Raw genomic sequence first — 24,251 nt, forward strand, 5'->3', positions numbered from 1 at the left:
ATTATCACAGATAAAATGCAAATCTTGTCCAATGGACCATAGAGGAAATCTATAATGAAAAGTATTTTAAGAATCCCTACCTCATTATATAGAATATATAAACTGATAAGAAAAATAATTTTTTTAGTTCTTAATTTTGCCCTAACTTGGGCTTTGTCATTGGGCTCACATTGGTGAATCATTAAAATGAATATACCTCTGGTGTTGGAGGCAAATCTATTTAGAGTGATGTTACTCATAGTCTTGTGGTCAGTAATATTGATCTGTGTTGTTTGTCTAATAGAAAAATAATAAACAATTACTAGGCAATGTTGAGAAAAGTAATCAGTTTTTATATATCACTAATATAGCAGACCTCCCAAAACATAAAGGTGATGATCTGCATAAAATCAATGTGTTATGCTACATTGCTTATATTCATCATTGCAGGTTCTCAGCAATAAATGGTACAATATTAGGCCTGAATTACTGGTAAATTGAATAGGTACATGCAAAAGAAAAAAGTTCACTATATTTAACCCATAAATTTATTCAAAAATGTCTATTTCCTAAACTCAGTGATTTTTATTGTAACAAATTCTCTTGTAAGATAGTTAAAATTTAGGTAAATAAAATATTTCAATTCTTGTTCGAATAAAAACAAAGCAATTTCAAATCAAAGTAACAAATCATATCCTATATCAGAAAAGTGTCAGAGTTCAAAAATAATTCTTATAGATGGATGAATATAGCTTTGTATTAATTTGCTAATGATTTCTGGACTTCATCAGAAATGTATAAAACACTACATGAAAATTATAACATTAATAAAATCCAATCCTAGAAAGGTTCTTTTGAACAGTATTCACCCAAGAAACCTCTGCCAGCTTCTCTCTGCTTTTTCAAGTTTTATCAGAAGCAGTTTGTAAATTAAAGTAAAAGGAAAAAAAAATAGAGTAAAAAGGGAAAAATGTATGGGTTTTAGGTACTGACAGAATCAATACTTCTCTACTTAAGAGGCTTAAGATAACATAAAGGATATCTTACAAGATATCTTCTCTGGGCTATTCAGTATTACTAAAATTTTTAATTTCTCCTGAATTTTCCTCACGAATTTTTTAAAATCACAGAGTTACCAATTAAGAATATCATATAGCAATAGCTTGTTACTTTAACTGTGAATTTCAGTCATACATGGCAGACTGTAATGGCTAGCCGTGTAACAAATACTAGAAAGACATACACTACAATTCGTACAACTATTCCACTGTAGTCTAAATATTGTCAAAGAAAAGCACATTTGTTTAAACGTTTTGTCTCTCAAAGAGAAAAGTTGTTGAAAGCCTAGCTTTTGATCTGCTATCCTTTACAGGTAATATCAAATACAGGAGAACAATTGAACTTACCACAACTGGAAACTGGCAGTCTGAGTGGAATCACAAAAGTCAATACCCACTGAAACAGTAATGGATCCCTCAGGCTTGAGAGATTCTAGGAAATAAGATAATTTAGACATGAAGACATGGAGGACATGAAAAGAGGCAAACTAAACCCTGAAAACTTATGTAATGTTTGTAGTTTGGTTAAAACAGTCAAATTTAATGATGGCTTATAAGAACAATTTCAAACTAAGAATATTAAAGTAAATTATAAAGTAATTTCACTATTCTGCTTGAAGACTTTCTTTTCCATAACTTAGTTCTGCATATATTTCTGTTTCAGAAATATATCATTTCATGTTATGATATTGTCTTTATAGGTATTGAAGGTGAGAAGGAAATAAATGTATTCCTGTTTGGAGCAACTATACTATAAAGGACTCTCTGGCTGCTTTTTAGAGATTATGTACTTACAACTATGGAATATTTATTCTAGATATAAAATGTAAATTTTAAACAATATCCCAAGTCTCAAATGGAAATAAAAATCCAACATTTAAAAATGCAAATTAAAGCAAAGCTGCAAGAAGAAATCAATTTGTATTCAGAAATTAACCAAGACAACTGGTAATATAAGAACTAAAATAAGTCTAATTGCATTATTTAAAGAATTATTGGAGGAAAAATTAATTAGATTATCATGAGAAAACAAATAATAAAATGGCATCTTAGACGTTTAGAATTTCTGAAGCCTCCTCTATCAACTAACCAAGAATGGGATATAACTGTTTCAATAGATAATAACAGTTCCTTTCAGTTTACAGTGATAAAATTTAAAGCACCATTTTATTCTGCTTATGATTAAAGTTTGTCTATGGATTAGAATTATGAGGAATCTTAAATATATGGTAATATATAAAATTAGTGCCATATATATTAGTATAAACAAAAATAAAAATAAAGTGTGTATTGTATATTTATACAGAAACCATCCACTTTTGATTTCTACTTTGTTCAAAGTCTTCGGAATAACTGCAGTCATACTGCACAGTAGCTTTATATTTACCTTTATTCTGTATATATCTTAGTAAGATGCAGTTATATTTTAGCAAGAACACTCTAATCTGGGAGACTCTGACTACTGAAGGGATTATTGATAAGTATGGTTTGCCATTTTATGCTAACGATGACAGAAACGATGGTACAGATGGGACAAATAATAATTCAATAAACTTAATATATTAAGAAGTATATTTATGTCTCATAGGTTCAATGAAGATCAGGATTAATTGTTTGATTTTTTTTTTTTAAGATTTTATTTATTTATTTGGCAGAGAGAGACACAACAAGAGAAGGAAAACAAGCAGGGGGAGCGGTAGAGGGAGAAGCAGGCTTCCCCCCGAGCGGGGAGCCCGATATGGGGCTCGATCCCAGAACCCTGGGATCATGATCTAAGCCAAAGGCAGATACTTAAAGACTGAGCCACCCAGGGTCCCCTTGATGCCAATTTTAAAACGTTATTGATTTATTAGTGTGCATGTCGGTTTTCTGATTCCAGTTTGAATTTCATTTGTTTATAAATCTAAAATTTATCAGGATGCTTCACAAGTTCCAAAAGACATGCTGTCTACATCTTTAGCAAACTGACTTTATTGTAGAGCAAGTAATTACAATGATATTTGTTTACATTTTTCCTACAGCTACACCTTATCAGTTCACAGCCCTGTCAGTCACACTATTTAGTCATATACTTTAGTGACTCCTTAATGCTTTCTTTCGTGCCATAGAAAGATGATACACAGGTGGTAAATGCTGTCATCTCCAAAACATGATGGCGTTCATATTTTAAATCTCTCTACATCATGTATCCTTGTATTTCGTTTGACAAAGTGACAGTTCACAAGATGCCTTGTTGACAGCAGTCTTTGACACAGTTTGGTACCATCTTCAGGCTTAAGATAATTAACCGTGAGCTTAGTGCCACACTAATTCTGGAGGACAGCTCATGATCAATGGCATGTTTTATTATATAAATGCTTCAAGAGCCAAGTGATCAGCATAAAACTATTCATATAATTGATTTATATTATTTGAAATATACTACATTGGGAAAGTTTACTCAATTAGTTGTATGTATTTGGATACTACCTCCAGATCAGTGCTATACACATAAAAGGATTATACAGAAATGGCTGAAAAACATGGGCTCTATTATACCATACCATTAATAATGAAAAAAGAAATCACACAGGCTGCCACTAACTTTGATTCCACAGTTGTACAGGAACTAGTGAAATACTAGCTGAACTCAAACTTGTCAATTGTTGACATAAAGTCAGTGAATATAGTGCAGAGCCTAAGGGGTGTGTGTGTGTGTGCACATGTGCATTTTATTTTATTTATTTAGTTTTTTTTTTTTCTGAATAACATTTTTAAAAATTATTTATTTCTTTTCAGTGTAACAGAATTCATTGTTTATGCACCATACCCAGTGTTCCATGCCATATGTGCCCTCCGTAATACCCACCACTTGGCTCCCTCAATCTCCTCCCGCCCCTTCAAAATCCTCAGATTGTTTTTCAGAGTCCAGAGTTTCTTCATGGTTCACCTCCCCTTCCAATTTCCCTCAACTCCCTTCTCCTCTCCATCTTCCCATGACCTCCATGTTATTTGTTATGCTCCACAAGTAAGTGAAACCATATGATAATTGACTCTGCTTGACTTATTTCACTCAGCATAATCTCCTCCAGTCCCATACATGTTGCTACAAAAGTTGGGTATTCATTCTTTCTGATGGAGGCATAATTCTCCATAGTGTATATGGACCACATCTTCCTTATCCATTCATTCGCTGAAGGGCATCTTGGTTCTTTCCACAGTTTGGCGACTGTAGCCATTGCTGCTATAAACATTGGGGTACAGATGGCCCTTCTTTTTGGGTAAATACCCAGTAGTGCAATTGCAGGGTCATAGGGAAGCTCTATTTTTAATTTCTTAAGGAATCTCCACACTGTTTTCCAAAGTGGCTGCACCAACTTGCATTCCCACCAACAGTGTAAGAGGGTTCCCCTTTCTCCACATCCTCTCCAACACACGTTGTTTCCTGTCTTGCTAATTTTCATGTGCATTTTAAATCTCTTACATACTTGGTCTCTTTGGGAAAAATGGGACAGCACATTATTCCTAATACTCTTGCAAGAAATACAGTTTCATGCTAAAGGCAGGAGAAAATCGAGACCAAAGTCATTACATATTACAGACAAAAAGAACACAGACTGGTGACAAATAAGAAAGCTGTTGCACTCCTTAACATATACATATGTGGTTATTAAGTAAATGTCTTATTTCCTTCATTTCACAAAAACATTAACATACAGTATTTGTTCTTTGTTGTATTCTTAAGATGTTTCTGGAGGACTAATTAAGGTATATCATACTCTGTAACTCTACTGTAATCTACTGATAAAAGAGACAAGGTGGTCTTACTGCACAAGAAAGAACTCTACATCTTGAGGGTATTCAATAAAATGCCAACAAAATGAAAAAAACATTACAGTCATAAAAGTTTTCCCAAGAAAAGAAAAGTCTATGGCTAGTACTGAAGCAATGGTATATATTCATATTTTATTTCTGTGTTAAGGCCATACTATGAAATTTATTATATTTATTTCTTCTATTCTACATAGGCCAACAAAAGGTCAACTCATCAACTCATTATGCCAGCTCGAAGAAAAGTTAATACTGTTCTACTGTTTTAACCTTTGGCTAACATTTTCAACCTTCAGACAATTCATTTATCAGCTACTTGACATTTCTTAAACTAAACTAATTTTTTAACTAGGTAAAAAATGCTGGATTTTAAGCACTAAAAAAAGAATACAAATTGGGATATTCTAGAACTCCTTACCAATATATTAACTTCACAGAGTAATTAACTAAAAATCAGGACACTCAGTATTCATGAAATGGTGTCTTAATTACCAAATTATTTTTAAAAGTGTATTAAAAGTGGATCCAAAGTCAAGTCACTTTAACTACTTTGGTTGCTTATAAACATCTACCATATGTCATCTGTTAGGAATTGTTTTATTCCTTTGTATAAAAATATAACACAAATAATGACTTCCTTTACTGAATGACTCATGAAAACTGCAAGAAAGTATTCAACAATGTCAAAGAGCTCAGGCAAAAATGAAGAAAAATAGAATAGTTATGTGAAATAATGAGTAAAGGCGGCACAGTTGCCTGCTTAAAAGGTTTTGCTCACCTAAAGTATTATAAAAAGGAATGTTGTTCTGAAAACAACATTTCAAGAAATCAGTAACAGAAACCTTATATCCTTTTTAATTGATATTATTGCCTGAAGTGTCTCCCAACTAAACTTTAGGCCCATTTTCACTTAGACAAAACAGAAAAAAAATAAAAGGCAGACATTCTAATTATTACATTAAACTCAAAAGTAACACACAATTGTAACACTTAATTTTTGAAAGGTATACTTCTGGTAAAATACTTAAAAAATGGAAGGAAATGACAGTTGATGAGCATGGAGGTTGGAAAGCACACAGTGCATCTAAGTGGCAGCCCCTTCTGCGTCAATTGGTGGTGCTGCAGGTGGGAATAGAGGACGAGGACTGTCCTATCTTGTGCTTCATCCCCCGGAAAAGGTGAGATTTCTGGGTTTGTTTTTTAATGTAAAAACATCTAGATTTCTAAGTGGTAGCAGAAGATCAAAAATATTTTAAAACATGATGTGTATAAACATTAGTAATACACTACGGGCAATTTTATAGTGTATGCCTGTAGCATACATTCTCTCAGCCTTTGCTCTCTTCACTTTCCAATTTATGGAATATGAGAGGAAACATGGAAGGGGAAATAGGATTCAAAAAGGTAGACTACATCCAGGCAGGGAATGAAGTTGGCAAGGAAGAGAAGCAGAGGGAAAGTGATGACAGTAAAATGAGAAGCAATTTTGTTTCTTCAGAGGCATTTTTTTCATCACTACTAGTACATTTCCCCATTGCTGGCACCTGATTCACTAAGAACAAAGCAGTGCATTCATTTTTGTATCATAAATTCAGTTTAAAAAAGGAAAACAAACATGAACTGATTATATTCACAAATATAGTCAATAAAATAATATGTATTTTATCTTCCCTTTAAAACAAATATATTTAAGTATAAAATATATAGTTTTAAATGAAAATTAGTATTTACCTATTGGATTAAAAACATGCATCTGCATGCCCATAGGTAGTTTTTTCCCTCCTATGTGTATATTTTCTATCTTCCGATCAGTAGTATTATTTAACGTTATTTGTATGGAGACCATCTTATCACCAAAAATACAAGGCTGCCTTGGAAAGAAATAATGTGCAGCTAGGCCTCTTCCACTCATTCGATGAAGCAGCACATGAGTTTTCACTGGTACAAAGACAGGAGTATTGACCTATTGCACATTGGAAAAACAAATAAAGATGAATTAGTAAGTACATTTATTCTCAGACAATATATAAAATTATATGATATTTAACTCCTATTTTTCCTAAAGTATTATATAAACCACAATAACAAACATCATACCCATAAATATTAAGTCAGAAATTATACAAAAATGTAAAGAAACCACCTTCAAAACAGCATTTATATTTTTCTGTACTCTATAACATATATTAAAATATTTTGATAATATGTGCCTAATAAGATTAAGCTGTTGTATATTCAATTTTTTTAGAGTTTATAAACTTTTTTGTTAGTTTTTTTCCTAGGTATACTGCATTCCGGCATCTTGCTAATTTTCTTATTAGTTCTAATAATTTGTCAGTTCATTTTCTTGAGATTTTTGAACTGTAAGATACTATCATCTACCAATAATGAACATCTTGCACCTTCATTTCTAAATTCAACTCCTTGAACTTTTTTCACCTCAAATTTCTTTCACCATAAAATGAAGACTATCTTCAAGGTGGTTTCTTCCTTTGCTTTAATGATTAAAAAGAGCTTCCTTACTTTGAACTCAGGTAACTATTCACTTTTATTTTCTTTTAGAACTCTCATGGTTGCAATTTTTAATTTGTGTGGAACTGATGTACATATATTGACCTCTATACTTAATTATTTTCTTCAAATACTTAACCAATTGTCTGAATATGATTTAATGATTGGCTTTTCCTCAGTGACCTATAAATGCAAACATTCCGATTATTTATGTACTTGGAGACATTTTTGGACCTTGACTGAGTTGTTAAACCAGTACCACATTGTTTTATTTCTTGTAGCCCTATAATATGATTCAATTATTGGACAAAACAAAGTGTCTTTTATCACTCCATCCCCTACCAACGCATTAGCATTTTCTTGGCTAATTGTCTCTTTATATCCTTCTGTTGAATTTTAGCCTCTTTTAGTTAAATCTCCCTTCAATCTTGAGTGCATTCAGAGGAAACATATTAAATGAAGAAACACAGTTCTTTCTAAAATCATGTGATAGCTATCTTTTCATTCAAAGTCAAACTACTGCATATGGCTTGACCTGACATGGCAAGCTTAAAAAAAGAAAAAAAATCAATTTGTAATTAAACAAGCCTAATAAAGATTTTTTCCTAACAAGTGTGCTCTCCCAAACTAGATTTTCTATTATAATTGTGAGTACATTCCAACCTATTCAACATGTTCATCATGCCAATGATACCTGATGACATTAAAATTTAATAACACTAGTTTTTAAAAAATTGATCAACAAAACCCAAGAGTTAAATAATATCATACATACAAAAAGATAAGCAATGTCTTCTAAGCATCATTAAAATACAGTATTTCTTCTCCAAAAGCTCAACTCATAAGAGTGAGCAATTTAAAATAATCATCTTAAAATGCATAAAAGAACTTATTTATAAAACATAACAAATAATTGAGTACATTTTAAATTACGGCTATCTAAAGTAATGGGGTAACTGGCCTACGCATTCTACTTCAGCCTTTTGAGGATGATAGCAGTCCAGCATTTTAAGTTTTCAAAGCACTTCCACTTCTAAGCTTAGATTCTTTCCCATGTATAAAAATTATATTCAAAAGTCTTTTGTTTCATTGCTCACAGTAAGTTCTATTTGCTTTGCAAACTCTGAAGAGTTTAGTAGCATAACCCAAGACACCAATCTTTGGCAGGGAACATTCATTTAAAGATATAATGGACATCATAAAAATAAGCAAACACACAGAATATGTATGTGTGTATATGACTGCCCAGGTACATATACATATTATATTTATAAATTTATATTCAACAAAAATCTTAGATTCCCATGTCACTGAGGCTATGATAATCACCTTAAAAATAAGACTTCAACTGGATAATCATATTTTTCAGTATCTTATGTTTACTCCTTTAATTAGATAACATACCAGAGATAATAATTCTTATTTTATATTATTCACTGTTCCACAGACACACTGTCATTAAACCATTAAGTACATGTTGGGTGCAGCCAGTTTTTCCTCTATGAAACTCATAGAAGTTTGGGCAACAAATAATTTGAGGAAATAACGTTGAAAGTTGGAGAGAAGCAAATGTAGAGTAGTAGAAGAGAAGGAGACCAGAAGCAGGGGTTCAGTTTACAAGCAGCTAAAAATCAGCACTTAAAACATCATATTAGGGCTTAGATATATAAGAAGGGTACACCCTGTGTCATGTAAGATTAGCAATATGTCTTGACTAGCTTATCGATTCTCTCTCAGTCTAATCAAAGGACACATGGTCCAAATATTTTTTCTACCCTGCCTCAAAATTCTGTATCTTTATTATTATTGCTAGAAAGTATTAACAGATGTGCAAAGGAAGAAATACATAATTTTCCCCACTCATTCTATCCACACTCTATCAAGTTCAAGAAGCATTTTTAATAAATTCAGAATCTAAAGAAGGTCCATTCTGACAGTCCTCAAAGGTTAATCAGAGGTCTATATTCTTTTCTCAATAAACAGTCTCATAAGTAGCACTTTGTGGTAATAATGCATACTTTTGAACTAAAGAAAGGGGCTAACTGGAAATGTTTGATTTTTTAAAAACCTGCTTTCTGGGCACCTGGGTGGCTCAGTGGGTTAAGCCGCTGCCTTCGGCTCAGGTCATGATCTCAGGGTCCTGGGATCGAGTCCCACATCGGGCTCTCTGCTCAGCAGGGGGCCTGCTTCCCTTCCTCTCTCTCTGTGATCTCTTCCCGTCCTCTCTCCTACTGTGATCTCTCTCTGTCAAATAAATAAATAAAATCTTTAAAAAAAAAATAAAAAAAAAAATAAAAACCTGCTTTCTAAGATCATACAGATTGTATTAAGTTAACTTCCTCCACTATCTACATGAATTACATAGGTCATCATATGTCCAATAAAACCAGTAAGTTTCATAAATCCTTCAATAATTTTCACATGCAATACAATTAATCCTGATGTGAAAGCAAGATTTTTGTTTGATATTTTGTACATTAGGCATCTATATTCCAGAAACATGTATGGTCTATGGCTGTTTATATTTTAATATGCTAAACACTGTGAATGGCTTTTGTGATTTCACATTTTATAAATATCAATAATCTTACTAACTGTACAAAATATAAGATAAAGATAACAAATTACAGAAAGACCTAAATTTGAGTTGGGAAAATGAGGGCTAACTTTGGAAAAAAAAAAAAAAAAGGTATATATTTAATGAATTTGAACATAACAGATCATCTTAGGTAAGGGATGGCAGACTACAGCCCACAAGCCAAATATGGACTGTGGCCTGTTTTCATAAAGTTTTTGTTTTGTTTTGTTTTGTTTTCATAAAGTTTTATCGGAATTCAGCCATACTCACTCATTCACATATTGTTGATGGTTGCTTTTTTGCTCTGCACTGGCAGAGTAGAGTATTTGCAGGGCTTACTATATTTACTACCTGGACCCTTTATAGAAAAAGTTTGCCAACTCCTCACATAGGGGCACAGATGTTACATACTTCCTCTTCCCCTTCCCTTCTGTTATTGTTGGGAAACAAGTTCCCACAGTCTCCCATGTTTTTGGACATCTTCTGAGCAAAGGTATTGACAACTTGGCTCCTGAAACTGTTTTCAAGGATGTTTGTATAGCAAACAGCCTTTGGAAACAGGAAAATGCCTCCTTCCAGGGCAACATTGGGACAGATTTGCTACCAGCTCTTTATAAAAGATCGGGATCTTCTGTAGAGGTTCCTGTCCTGTAAAGCAACATACCACATGTCGAGTCATCACTGGGCCTTCATCCTGTCACCCTGTGGGAACTGGGGCTTGTGAAGAGGCACAAATGACATTACTGATGTAATAAACTGCACTTTGTCTTTTTTTTTTTTTTAATATTTTATTTATTTGACAGAGCAAGAGAGGGGAACTCAAGCAGGCGGAGTGGGAGAAGGAGAAGCAGGCTTCCCTCTGAGTGCGGAGCCAGATCCGGGGCTCAATCCCACAACCCTGGGATCATGACCTGAGCCAAAGGCAGAGGTTTTAACCCACTGAGCCACCCAGGTGTCCTGACCTGGTTACAGTTAACTGGTGAGTCTCTTTCCCAAGATTTTTGGGTTCGGGACCTGATAAGTCAAACCTATCTCTCTCAAATGGCTAAAAGTCTGAGATTTAAAACTTTAATGTTTCTGGTCCCATTTCCTGACATATTGTTCTGTAAGAAATAAAGCAAATTTCGAAGAAAAGCACAGATGAGGGATAGAGAGCCCTGCCAGTATCTGTGGTTTCTATACTTCTTGAATCTGACACATTCCTGTCCTTCCTGAAAGCTTGGTTTCTGTGAAATACTTCAGGGTTCCTTCTAGTACCTTCCTTTTTTTGCTTAAGCTAGTTCAAATTGGGTTTCTATCTTTTAATTCCTCCAACCAACTACTGATTGGGATTAGTCAGATTTCAGGATGCTATTGGGGGAGCAGGCAATAAAATTCTAATGGAAAAATGGGCTTTCTTGCTCCTTTTCCTAAAGGCATAGTAGATAAGGAATGGAGAGACCAGAGTCTCAGGTATGTCCTCTAATTAGGTGGAACCACATGAATCTATCAATTCAAAACAGCTGAATTAGCAATCCATATGGTTCAACCTAAGAGCCTGCTTTGGTTCAAGACTTAGTCCTATCTTCCATAGGAAAGAGGAGTGCTTGATGTGGCCATCCTAACTCACTGGAGTTCTATGTTGACATTAGACAGCAAAGTCACTGCTAATAAGAAAGTACCACCTTGCCTTTCTTTGTTCTCTGATTCTGTCTCCCATGGGTATCTTGGGGAAAAAGGTGATCTTGTCCAAGAATTGGGTATTCCAAGGCTCCTTGTCCAGTAAGATTATCACGATTTCAAATGCAAAGTAACTATTAGTTATCAATTTACTCACTCTTTCAACTAACATTTATTCAGTTAGTTGTGCCAACCACTACACTTAGGGCTATGATACAGAGACAAAGACAGAATATCCCAGTCTCCAAAGAGTTTACTTTAGTTGGGGAGAACTACGTAAATCTCTAGTGTGATAAATGCCATGACAGTGATAAACTTAGTACACTAAGAAAACACAATAGTCATAGCTGGCACGTAAGGGAGAGATCAGGGAGGGATCCATAATTACATGAATGAACTAATAAGTAAAATCTGATCACTTCTCATTATCTCTACTGTTACCATCCTGCTCTGATTCACCACCACCATCTCACATCTGGATTATTCCAGTGGCCTTCCTAGTGTTCTCCTCGCTTCTACTCTTATACCCTACTGAGCATAGATTGAACACAACAGTCAGGATGAATCAGTTACATTATGTCACCCCTCTATTCAAAATCCTCCAATGGCTCCCAATTTCACCAAGCAAATAAAAACCAAAAATCCTTACAAAGTCCTGTAAGGTCCCATATGGCCTGACCCCCTGTTGTTTCTTTGACTTCATTTTCAATTACTGTTGAACCCATGAATCACTTCACTCTAGCCACCCTTATTTCCTTGCTATTCCTTCCACACACCAGTAATGTTCCCATCACAGGTCCTTGGCAATGGTTCCTTGGAATGTACTTCCTCTACATATTCACAGTGACTCACTTCTGATTCATCTTTGCTCAGATGCAACCTTTTTAATGAGGCTTAACCTATTTGCATTTCTTCCATCTAATTTCCTTTTTCTTCTTCTATAGCCACTTAATACCTTCTCTAACACTACATACATAATTTGCTTATTTGTTATATTTGTTTTCTGCCACCGCATTTATTCCCGACCTTTATGTTCAAATGTGTAAAGCATAATTTTACCCACTTTCAGAATTCAAAGCATAATTTTACTATTTTAAATGATTACAGAGGTTTACAGATAATATACCTCTAGTGTTGGTTTTAACTATACTTCATTTGATGCTGGGTGCTCAATTAAAACACGGTGCCTGGGTGGCTCAGTGGGTTAAAGCCTCTGCCTTTGGCTCAGGTCATGATTCCAGGGTCCTGAGATCGAGTCCCACATCGGCTCTCTGCTCAGCAGGGAGCCTGCTTCCTCTCTCTCTGCCTGCCTCTCTGCCTACTTGTGATCTCTGTCTGTCAAATAAATAAATAAATAAAATCTTTAAAAAAAAGGCACAAAAAACCAAAACACTGTTCCTACAAATACTACAGTCTTACAGCAACATACTCTGGTGATAAGGGGAGATTATCAATATTAATATCTGTTGGCTTTAGGATAAGACTTGACTAGAAATCTTCTGTTATGTGTACATGCAATTATAAACAAATAAAAAGATACCATATTTCTTAAAGGCACACACAAAGAACAACTTATTAATTAGAAGGACTTCTATGCTATAATCCATCAGTCTCAGAATATCTGTTTTGGATAAAAGCATTAGTTCCCATTAAATATTAAAACTTGTAAAAAAATAAACCTTGTATAACAGGATACTATAAAAGACAATATTTGAAAACATTTGTTTTGATTTAATTATTTAACTATAATGTTCAAAGAATTAAAAAGCTAGCTGCATTATAAGCAAATGATATGGCTTATCCTCACTATGATTCTTGAGGAGGTAATTAGTTCAGTAACTGTAATAACTCTAAAATAAAAAGCCTCCTTCCAGAGTTAACAGAACAAAAAGCATCAAGTTACAATGAGATAATCCTCTACAAATCTTTACACAACATATGTTTAAATAATAAAAGTCGTTTGTGTACTTTTAGATGGTTTATGAAAATAACCAATCAATTCTGCAGACACAACATTATTTCTAAAGGAAATCTATGTGACTCATGATGCCTGTAGATACACAGAGACAAACCACACATATTTTATCAGTTTATTACAGTAAGCAAATAAGCGTGGAATGAGAGTGCACATAACTGTCTACTTAGCGCTTACTGAAACATTTATAAGAGCTGTTATCTCCCTAATAACAGACAGACAGCGTGCAATTTTAGAGAGGAGAAAAGCTTCATATTTTTTAACACTTCACTAAAAAGTAACTGAAGAGTGTAAAATGAAAAATACTCTGTGCAGTTAGCTGGTAATGGACCATATTATCAACTCAAGTTAGATTTATAGGATACAAACTAGTCACTAATAGTTATTTTATGACATAGCATGTCTGCTTTTTTTTGAGATTATTAAGATTAAAGTTGTAAAACTTCTTTTGAACATAGCCGTTTAAAATGATTGAATTATAAAATTTAAATGAGAATTGAAAAATAAAACATGGAATATCAAGTAAGTGCCTAAGAATAAAACTTGTTCAACATTTGTATTACTATTTCAAAGATAACACTTCCATGTAAAGCTTTATAAAACAATGTTTCCCAGCTTTTTATGCTTTAATTCACATTTAGTCACTTAATCATTTTTAAGTATTATCATCTATTCTGTTTTTGGTCTTCAAAAATATGAAGATCTGCAGTATATAAAATGCTCTCTTTGCATCTGGTTTTGTTTGGCTTATTTTATAGCAGTATATATTTAAACTTATGATTTATAAAAATGATCAGAAAACAGGTACAACAGAGATAGTTTTGTGCTTAAAATTAGTATTTTAACCAATGTATGTCTCAAGTGATAACAGCTATAATGCAGAAAGCTACAATATTGTCTTCTTTACTGAGTTAACTGTAGAGAGTCTATTTTACCTTTAACCCATAGTATTGACAACAGTACTTAGTAAAGAATAAAAAAAGGTGGGGGAAGCAAATTTTCTTAACTCTTAGCTCTAACTATAAACATAAACTCAAAGAAATATACATCATTTTCCATCAAATTTTGCTTTAAATGAATGGTTTATAATCCTAAAGCTAACCTCCTTCTTACATATGTAAATCTGGGTATTCTAGAAAGTAATGTTAATTTCTCATATTTCATTTTACTAATCAATATATACTGTGAAGAACATGAGACTTTTTTTAACCTCTTTATTTTGGTAATAATATATATTATAAAAATATACATGCAAAAATATCTGAATCCATTATCAACAAACATTTAATGAGTACCTTACTTGACACATGGTGTTAAGCAAGCATCAGCAAATTCAACCTGTGGACTAAATCCAGGCCATGGTCATTGGGATACAGCCATATTCCTTCATTTATATATTGTCTTATGTCTGCTTTGTGCCACAGTGATAGAGCTGAGTGACTGTGGCTTGAAAACCTGGAAATATTTACTAACTGGCCTGCTACAAAATGTTTGCTGACCCCCTATTATAAGTTGTATTCAGTTTATATCGGTATTGAGATGAGGGGGAGATTATAATATCTTTTTATTTCTCCTCTCCAAATCTATAAGCAAATTTATAGTAAACCTATAAGCTTCAATGTCAATACATTTAATGCTTTTTACAAATCTGAAATCCAGATGCACATGATCTTTTACTTATCACTTTTATGGAAAAGTAGTTCCAGAACCACAGAAAAAGATATGTCATTCTATTCTCAGATATGTTCTGCTATTCTTTTTTTATTTCCTTTCTGACATTTGGCTTAAGGATGCTAACAAAAACAAAACTGAATCTGGTTTTCACAGAGTTTAGCAAAAATGATTCCAATAACTAATCACAACAACCTTCATCAAAACAAGAATATTTTACAGAAGTACAACACAATTATGTGTTATCTAACAGATGCGATAATCATCTGATCTTAGTAGTTTGACTGCTTTCTCTGATATCAATCACATAATATAAAAAAGAAAATGCTACTGTCCTCAAAGCTAAGGACCTTGCATTATCTTTGACACCCTCTTTATTTCCAACAATTAGTTGACTAGTCTGATGTCTCTTATATTCATATTCTTCCTTCCTATCCATCTACCACCCACTTAGTTGTATCATTTACATTTGAAACAGTAAAAAAATGTTTATTTAAAATAGAAAAAGTAATGCATGTTTCTTAAAAGTAATTTCAGGGGTGCCTGGGTGGCTCAGTGGGTTAAAGCCTCTGCCTTCGGCTCAGGTCAGGATCCCAAAATCCTGGGATCAAGCCCCGTGTCGGGCCCTCTGCTCAGCAGGAAGCCTGCTTCCCTCTCTCTATTTGTCTGCCTCTCTGCCTACTTGTGATCTCTGTCTGTCAAATAAATAAATAAAATCTTAAAAAAAAATTTCAAACTGTGTGGACAAATAAGTAAAATTCCTCTCAGACTGAACCATAATTAATAATTTGGTTACCTTATCTTTTGCTCCCTTCTTACTTCTGCTTACGCATGCAACTTGGTCACCTGTCTTTAGGATCCTTACACTTCAATCTGTACCACACACTCCCATAAAAATAATCTTCTGGGGTGTATCACTGGCATCCCAGTTAAGCATCTGACTCTTGATTTCGGTTTAGGTCATAGTCTTAGGGTGGTGAGATCAAGCCCCACATTGGGCTCCATGCTCAGCAAGGAATCTGCTTGAGATTCTCTCTCTCCCTCTGCCCCCTTTCCCTGCCCCACACTCTCTCTAAAATAAATAAATCTTTAAAACAAATCATTTTCTTAAAGTGTACCTCCCTTATGTGCTCAGTGAACTCTGGTGGAGAGTGCCAGGCTTTGAAGCTAAATAGACTAGAGCTGAAACCCTGGCTGTGCAATGTACTAATGCTTACCTAACAAACCCTATGATACTAGAAAAGCTACACTCTCTAGGAACCTCAATTTTCACATCTGTAAAATGGGGGAAACCACCGTCTATCTTCCAGGTTGCTGTAAACCTAAGCTGAACATTTAAACAAATTTGGAGGGGTGAAGGGTCTGAGGAATATAAAAGGCCCAAGTAAGAAAGTAAGATAAGATTTTAGAGTTGAAATAAGAGCATGTGGCTAAAATCTAGTACAGGTGAAAGTTACCAGAACTGAACAGATAGATAGAGAGGCTGTGAGGCTACAGATGCACAGGCTGGTAAAGTGTGCATGGAGATCTCCCAGATGAAGTGGGCTGGAGAAATGATGTCCAAGATGCCAAGATTTTCAATGAATGTGGGTAGTGATTAAAGGTTCTCAAGATGAGAATGAAAAGAAAGGGAAGACAGTATAGTAAGATGGGATGGGCCCCTCAGAAGGAAGGAATGTGATAACAAGGGAATGATCCAGAAGCAACAGCTGCTTCACACAAACAATCTTGCTGGTAATGAATGATTTCATCAAAGACAATTACAGAGTATTATGAGTGAGGTCAGGCTGAGAATATTTTCTTTTTTTTTTTTTTTAAATATTTTATTTATTTATTTGACAGACAGAGATCACAAGCAGGCAGAGAGGTAGGCAGAGAGAGAGAGGAGGAAGCAGGCTCCCCGCCAAGCAGAGAGCCCGATGCAGGGCTCGATCCCAGGAACCTGGGATCCTGACCTGAGCGGAAGGCAGAGGCTTTAACCCACTGAGCCACCCAGGCGCCCCAGGCTGAGAATATTTTCAATAGGACATCAAGATCCAAATGGTGATTCCCAGAGAAAAACCAGGCTACATAACAGTACTTTGTAAAAGTACATGAGAGAAATTGGTAGCTGTTCTACGTATTTTATGGTTGGGACCACTGCATCAAAATACTGGCTTTGCTGCTTCCACTTCAATGAATTGTAACTTAGGGGACAGAGGGGATATGGATCTCATCTAGGCAAAGTCCTAGAGGAAAAAAAAGAAGTATCTTAGTTGATGTACAAATTGGAAAGGCAGTGTTATTATGGCTACTTTAATTTTAAATGTTTTTATTTTTTTAAAAAAATATTTTTTTTTTTTTTTTGAGAGAGAGAGAGTGCTGGAGAAGGGGAGAGAGACAGTGAGTTACAAGCAGATTCCACACTGAGCGTAGAAACTAATCCAAGATCCAATCCCACAACCTTGAGATCAGAACCTGAGCTGTGAGCTGAAACCAAGAGTCAGCAATCAACCTACTGCGCCACCCAGGCACCCCTATGACTACTTTTAATTTTAAGTAAGAGGTCCCTCTGGGGATGCCTTCTTTGAATCTGATAGAGGATAAAAATATGCCTTTATATCGTAGATGCCAGTCAGATGTACAATAAATTGCTGAGGAATTCCTAACATAGGGTGAGGATGGGGCAATGGGTCCTTTGAGACCATAAGAATACACACATATATATTTTTTCTTATCTGTGCATAAATATTTTAAATTTTTCAGTTAGGAGGTAGGGATGGGAAGAAGAATTTGATTTATCACACAAAACGTAAGAGTCTTTGGAGTCCATGTCTGTGGTAGCAAAGCCTGCTGATGACCCAGCCTTCTCTTCATTAAAATCACTTGACTGAATTTTTCTGGATCAAGTCCTGGGACTGGGGTCTAAGTGACTGTATTCTGGCAAGAGTTCATGTATTCACAGGTTATACCCATTTCTGTCCCGTGAACCATTTTTCTTCAGAAGTAATGAAGGCTATGACTTCCTTATTGTCAGGCAGAGTTACAGCTGGCAGTGTTAGGAAAGAAAACACTAGATTTTTATGTTAGAAGATGTTCAAGTGATTTGATGAGAAGAAAATTATTTAATTTCTCTGAGCTTGAATATGTAAAATAAAGGGTAGCATATCTAATTCATTGGATTTTAAGAGGATATAGTGAGATACTGCATATAAAAGTGTTTCGTAGATGAAAGTGTTCTTTAATTATTATTAAAGACAGTGTTTATGAGCATAAGTATAAAAGCAGTGGCAGAACTAAGATTAGAACTTAGTATTTTTAAGTGTCATTTCTGTCAAGCAGTAAGCTACAATTCCTTCTTTAATAAATACAAAATACTCCTTACGATAAAAGAAAATAAAGATAGGTTGTGCAAACTAGTAGGGAGATTTTTTTTTCTCTCCTTCAGAGAATTATAGGAAGTAGCATGAACCAGTATTTATTATTTCTTTCCCAAGATTAATAATAATAATAAAAGATTAAAAATAATATTTAAAATATGATCTTAATTGTGAATCAGTATCCTTAGTCAAAGCACTTTCAAAAGCAAGCAAATCAATAAATTGAGATTAGAATTATGTTTAAAATACTACTTCTGTAATAAAGTAGGTATGTCAAAATGGATTTCAGGTGATAATTTCATAAGCACATTGAAAAGCAAAAGAATCTCAAGAGAAGTCTGAATGCTGTAACATTAGAGGAAGACCACTATGCTCTGACATATTTTACATTTTTTATTTCATCAGTGGTACAGTATTAATAAAACCTCTGGTATCTATATAGCCATCTTCAGCACTGAAATTATGGAATCCCACTTTTACTCTAGTTATAAGGAATTAACTCTCAGAATTTGAACATGTTGAAAAGAACAATGCAGAATATCCCTAAAAAAAAGTAATGAAGGTTAGTAACCTGAGGCAGCTGGATGGGACACTAGACCAGATGTCAAAAGACCTGGGTTTGAGTTTCAACTCAGCCATACATTAGTGGTGAGACCTTACCTAAATCACAACCTCATTTAACTTCTGTTTTTCTCTTCTGTAAAATGGGGCTAATTATACATATCCTGTCTGTTTCACTGAGTTCTTGTGAGGATAAAATGAGATTGTATATGTGAAACTGATTTTTAAACTGTTCAAGAAAAGGCATTATTGGGATTATTAGTAAATTGAGTTCTCAGTCAATGTTAAAATACCAATCTGTCAGATAACATTAGGTCATCAGGTTAAAAGTATCAAAAAGCTGAATCACCATTGGAGAGGGGCTTTTAAAACAATATTGCTGTATTTATTGATAGTACCATCTGAAGGCCTTTAAAAAAGTAACCCTTCTCCCATGTCCTTTTTTTCCTCTCTGTTAGTTGTGGGTGAAGAGGACTGTTCTCTAAAAGGTTTCTAAATGATGTTGATGTTAAAAAATAAAGTATCACCATTTAACAGCCTTTTAAAGAACAGTCCCTAGTACAGTCTTTGTTAACAACTGAGGGAGGAAGGGACTATTTTTTCAAAGGCTTTTAGAGGATGTTGTTAAAAGAATATATAGTGACATCATTTAAAAGCCTTTTAAATAATAGTTCTTCTTCCCTCCCAATTGTAATGTCCTTGGCTTTCATTTATTTTGTACTACAAGCTGAAAATGGACATGCCAACATATTATTGGCCACGGCAGGCATTTGTTGGATGGAGAACGATGTATTGCTTTTAAAAAGGTCGCTGCCCAGAAATAAATCCAATTCTTCAAGAACATAGTACCATTTCTACACAGGATATTGCCCACCCACCTTATCACTGAGTTGTAGTACCTTCTGCTTGTTTTCTCTGAGTTTACTGAAGAAGATATAATGAAAACAGGAAAGAAGTCATAGCTAAGTCATTTTAAGATTTCCTGTGACATGAATGTAGTCCTACCATCTACCCACCCAAAACTGCTTGAATTAATGCTCCATCCAAATTACAACAAAATCTAACTTCAGCTCCTATTCTGTCTTTATTAAACTATTTCTGCCCACTATGCTTCTCATTTTAAACATTACTCCACCAGCAGATAGCTGGACCCTAAGGGTTTCTCTCCACATTCAGCTCGCAGGGACAGGAAATATTAAGTCAACCATTTGGTTTAAAGATTATACAAAGTCAAATAGCCAGTAAGCTCTAAGATAGGTTAGGTCTGATGATCTTTTACATAAAAAAGAAACTAGCTCTAGTGGTATAATCACAGAATATGAAACAATTTTCCATCTCTTCTTGTGTTGAATCTTTTCTGAAGACTGTCATGTTAAGAACAGGAATTCCTAGACCTAAAACACTGTGAAAAAACAAGCCTTTAAAAAGTCTAAAAGCACAGCCCTCCAAATACACTGTATTTCAATTCTAAATTTTAGTGTGCTCCTTACTTTCTGCCAATCTTGCACACAGAAGTCACTTGTTAGTTCTTTATAACGTACCCAAGTCACAATAAATCATTATTTGTGATTTATCATAGTAAGTCACATGGTTTAGTTAAATGTTAAACACTACCCTCAATACATCGCTTAGTTCAAGCCCCAATTTATCCACACAACTCTTCCTGACCCTACTTCAATCCATAAAGATATTAGCTACATTCCACTTTGATATTTCCTGTAATTTAATTTTCATATTATTACCTTTATGTATTTCATTTTATAATTTGAGTTTATTCTTCTGTACCGTGTAAATAATGAAGTGCTAAGCCTAGACAATGATAATTTCTTTGCATGTTTCTGCATAATTTTTATAAAAAGTATAAGTGAGTTTTCTTCCCCAGAGGCTTATATGCAATAACTCAATTTGGAAAGCTTTTCAGCTTTTAGACCTTGAATGTGAAATGTCACCACGTCTGGCAGTAGTCTCTTATTCACTCAATAAACAACACTGAATACAAAAATACACACACATACATACCCAACTTTTGAACTCTATTGCCATAAGAGCATAAGTAAGTTACCTGTGCCTAGAATTATATTTGATAGTAAACAGTTAAATATTTTAAAAACTGAATAAAACTTCCATTCATCTGAGATGTTTCCATTATCTATTGAGATATATCAATATTTCATTGAGAAATATTATTATAATTCTTATCTAATAAATGAAAATTGCTAAGATTTTGAAATAAAAATTCTGACTTGAACATCAAAAAGATAATAGAAGGAAGATATAAATATACAAAATTTAATCTAATATGACTGACTTGAAATTTTCAAATTTCTCTTCTTTAAAAAGGATTTTATTTATTTGAGAGAGAGAGGGAGAGTGTGAGTGGGCAGCAGAAGCAGGAGAGAGACAATTAGACTCTATGCTGAGTGCAAATCCTCATGTGGGGCTCAATCTCAAGACCCTGAGATCATGACCTGAGTTGAAACCAAGAGTCAGATGCCCAACCAAATAAGCCACACAGTTGCTCCTCAATTCGCTCTTAATTTGAGTAATTCTGAACTAGAGTTAAGTAAAACTGCTTGCCACAAATAAGAACTGCTTGGTTAGGCGGCTGGCCATAACCTCCACAGCAGGCCTTCGTCTAAATTCTAGGAATAAGTGAATGATCACCATGGTACAATCAACACCAAGAACAAAGAGTACATGCTTATGTGTAGTGTTGGGCTCTGGGTCTGCATCAGAATGACCTCCATAAATGCCATGGCCCTACTGTGCCTCCCCTCTGCAATTTGATAGGTGAGGTTTAAATATCTGAGTTATCTTCCTCTTCATACAGGTTTTATAGATGAGATGGTATACAGATTAATGGCTCAAAGATACCCAAGTCCTGACCCACAGAACCTATGAATACGTAATGCAGCACGGTAAGGGGGAATTAAGGTTGCTAATTAGCTGATTTTGAGATGGGGAGATTTTCCTGATTATTTAGGTAGACCAATGTTATCATATGGTTCCTCTAAGTATCAGTTAAAGGCAGGAGAGTCAGTGTTAGAGTGATGCATTGTGAGAACAACAGAGTCAGTTTTTGGAAGACAGAAGGGGCCATGAGCCAAGGGATGGGGGCAGCCTCCAAAAGCTGGAAAAGGCGAGAAAAAGGATTCTCTCAGAGAGCCTCCAAAAGGAATGTAGCCATGCTCACACCTTATGATTTTAGCTCAATGAGACCCATTTTGGACTTCTGACCTCTTGTATTATAGGAAAATAATAAATTTGTACTGTTGTCAACTACCCAGTTTCTAGTCATGTATTATGGCAGCAGCAGGCAATTAATAAAGGTAATTTTGATGTCTAGTTAAAAATTACTGTTCTGCGGGCGCCTGGGTGGCTCAGTAAGTTAAGCCTCTACTTTCGTCTCAGGTCATGATCTCAAGGTCCTGGGATTGAGCTCTCTGCTCTGAGGAGAGCCTGCTCCCTACACTCCCGCCCCGCCTGCCTCTCCCTGCCTACTTGTGATCTCTGTCAAATAAATAAACAAAATCTTAAAAAAAAACAAACCTACTGTTCTGAATTCTTGTGTCATAAAACCTGTCCGTGGAGACTACAGCATGTTACTTTGCATATATCTTTCAATGGTTGATCTGTGATCTGAGAGGCATCAAAAATTCTACTTTCCCTATAGTATATTCTCATTATGTTTAAGTTTCAACGAGCAGAGACACTAATAAATTTGAATGTCTCTCAAATCTGGGTAGTTATTTGTCAGAATCATTTAGGGCTATTGTTTTTTTTTTTAAATCCCTTTCCCTAAATATCCCTTACATAAGTTTAATGATCACATTGAGTTGGTTTTGATGTGCTTTGTTAACTGATAGGTACTGAGGACCAATGAAAAAATAAAAGATAAACTGTCTTCCAAAGGCCCCAATTTAATGCACTGCTTATTATATGAGACTGCCTCTTACTCTTCTTTATTAATATTTATCAGTCTTTCTGATAAAACATGCATATACAAACATTTTATATGAGTTTTATACAGGCAAAAGGGGGTTATAATAAGTAGTACTAGTCACAGACATTTGGGTGATGAGGCAACGAAACAGATAAGTTTCAATGGGGGAAAAGGAAGGAATGAAAGCAATATGAGACGGTTTGGGTAGGGCAGAACAAGTTTAGGATAATGAAAACTTAGGTTATAGAGAAAGTGGGTAGATACTAAAAGAGCAATAATCCTAAAGAAACTCTTAAAAATGTTACTCTCTCTTCCTCTCCCTCTGCCTTTGTCCCTCCCCACTGGGCATGAGCAAGGGAATAAGGACAGAGGGAGAGGGATAAGGAGAAGCAGATTCCCTGGTAAGCAGGGAGTCTGACTGGGGACTGATTCCAGGACTCTGGGATCCTGACCTGAGCCAAAGGCAGACGCTTAGCCAATAGAACCACCCAGGCACCGAAAAGTCATATTTTTTAAAAGGTTACATACACTTTGCCACTGTTCATGTCAAAGTTAATGTTATAACTGCTGGGATATATAATGCAGGTGTATCCAAGGGTACTTATGCAACCAGGGCTATGTGGAAAAGTGGAACCACCAGAAATACAACCTATGCTGCTCAGAAAAAGCTCAATTCAAGTCTGTGTCTGTATGATAGAAATATATGTAGAAATGTCAGGGCACCTGGGTAGCTCAGCTGGTCAAGCATCTGACTCTTGATTTCAGCTTGGGTCATGATGCCAGGGTTGTGGGATCATTTGGGCTCTGTACTGGGCATGGAGCCAGCTTAATATTCTCTTTCCCTCTGCCTCTTCCCAGCCTCCCACCCCTTCCTCTTAAAAAAAAAAAAAAAATGGAGAAGTATTTCTTGATGGAAATTCTGTATCTATGTATCATATTATAGAAGGCATTGAGCATTATAATCCAAGATAAAAGGATTCTTCTCTGAAGATTTGGTAGTAGTGGCTAACCTTTCTATAAATAACCCAAGGTACCTTCTACAAACCTCGACTACAACTCTACTCATATATCACTGTACTCTTGTGTTTATGGTTTCCATTTCTGTAAGACTCTTAAGATGTGCCTCAAAACTGTAACCATGGCTTAC

General features: G+C 34.9%; 1 protein-coding gene across 6 annotated transcripts in view; it reads right to left on the reverse strand.

Annotated features, from left to right (window-relative positions):
- AP3B1 (adaptor related protein complex 3 subunit beta 1) overlaps window positions 1-24,251 on the reverse strand; it is a 352,698-nt gene that overhangs the window by 29,155 nt on the left and 299,292 nt on the right. For all 6 annotated transcript variants that reach the window (XM_059175303.1, XM_059175305.1, XM_059175304.1 and 3 more), the window contains 2 exons: window positions 6,579-6,810; window positions 1,386-1,470 (listed from right to left, as the gene is read on the reverse strand). In XM_059175303.1, the coding sequence (XP_059031286.1) occupies window positions 1,386-1,470; window positions 6,579-6,810 (317 nt within the window). The remainder of the gene's footprint in view (window positions 1-1,385; window positions 1,471-6,578; window positions 6,811-24,251) is intronic.

This window comes from Mustela lutreola, chromosome 5 (assembly GCF_030435805.1).
Source record: "Mustela lutreola isolate mMusLut2 chromosome 5, mMusLut2.pri, whole genome shotgun sequence".
Classification (NCBI taxonomy): domain Eukaryota; kingdom Metazoa; phylum Chordata; class Mammalia; order Carnivora; family Mustelidae; genus Mustela; species Mustela lutreola.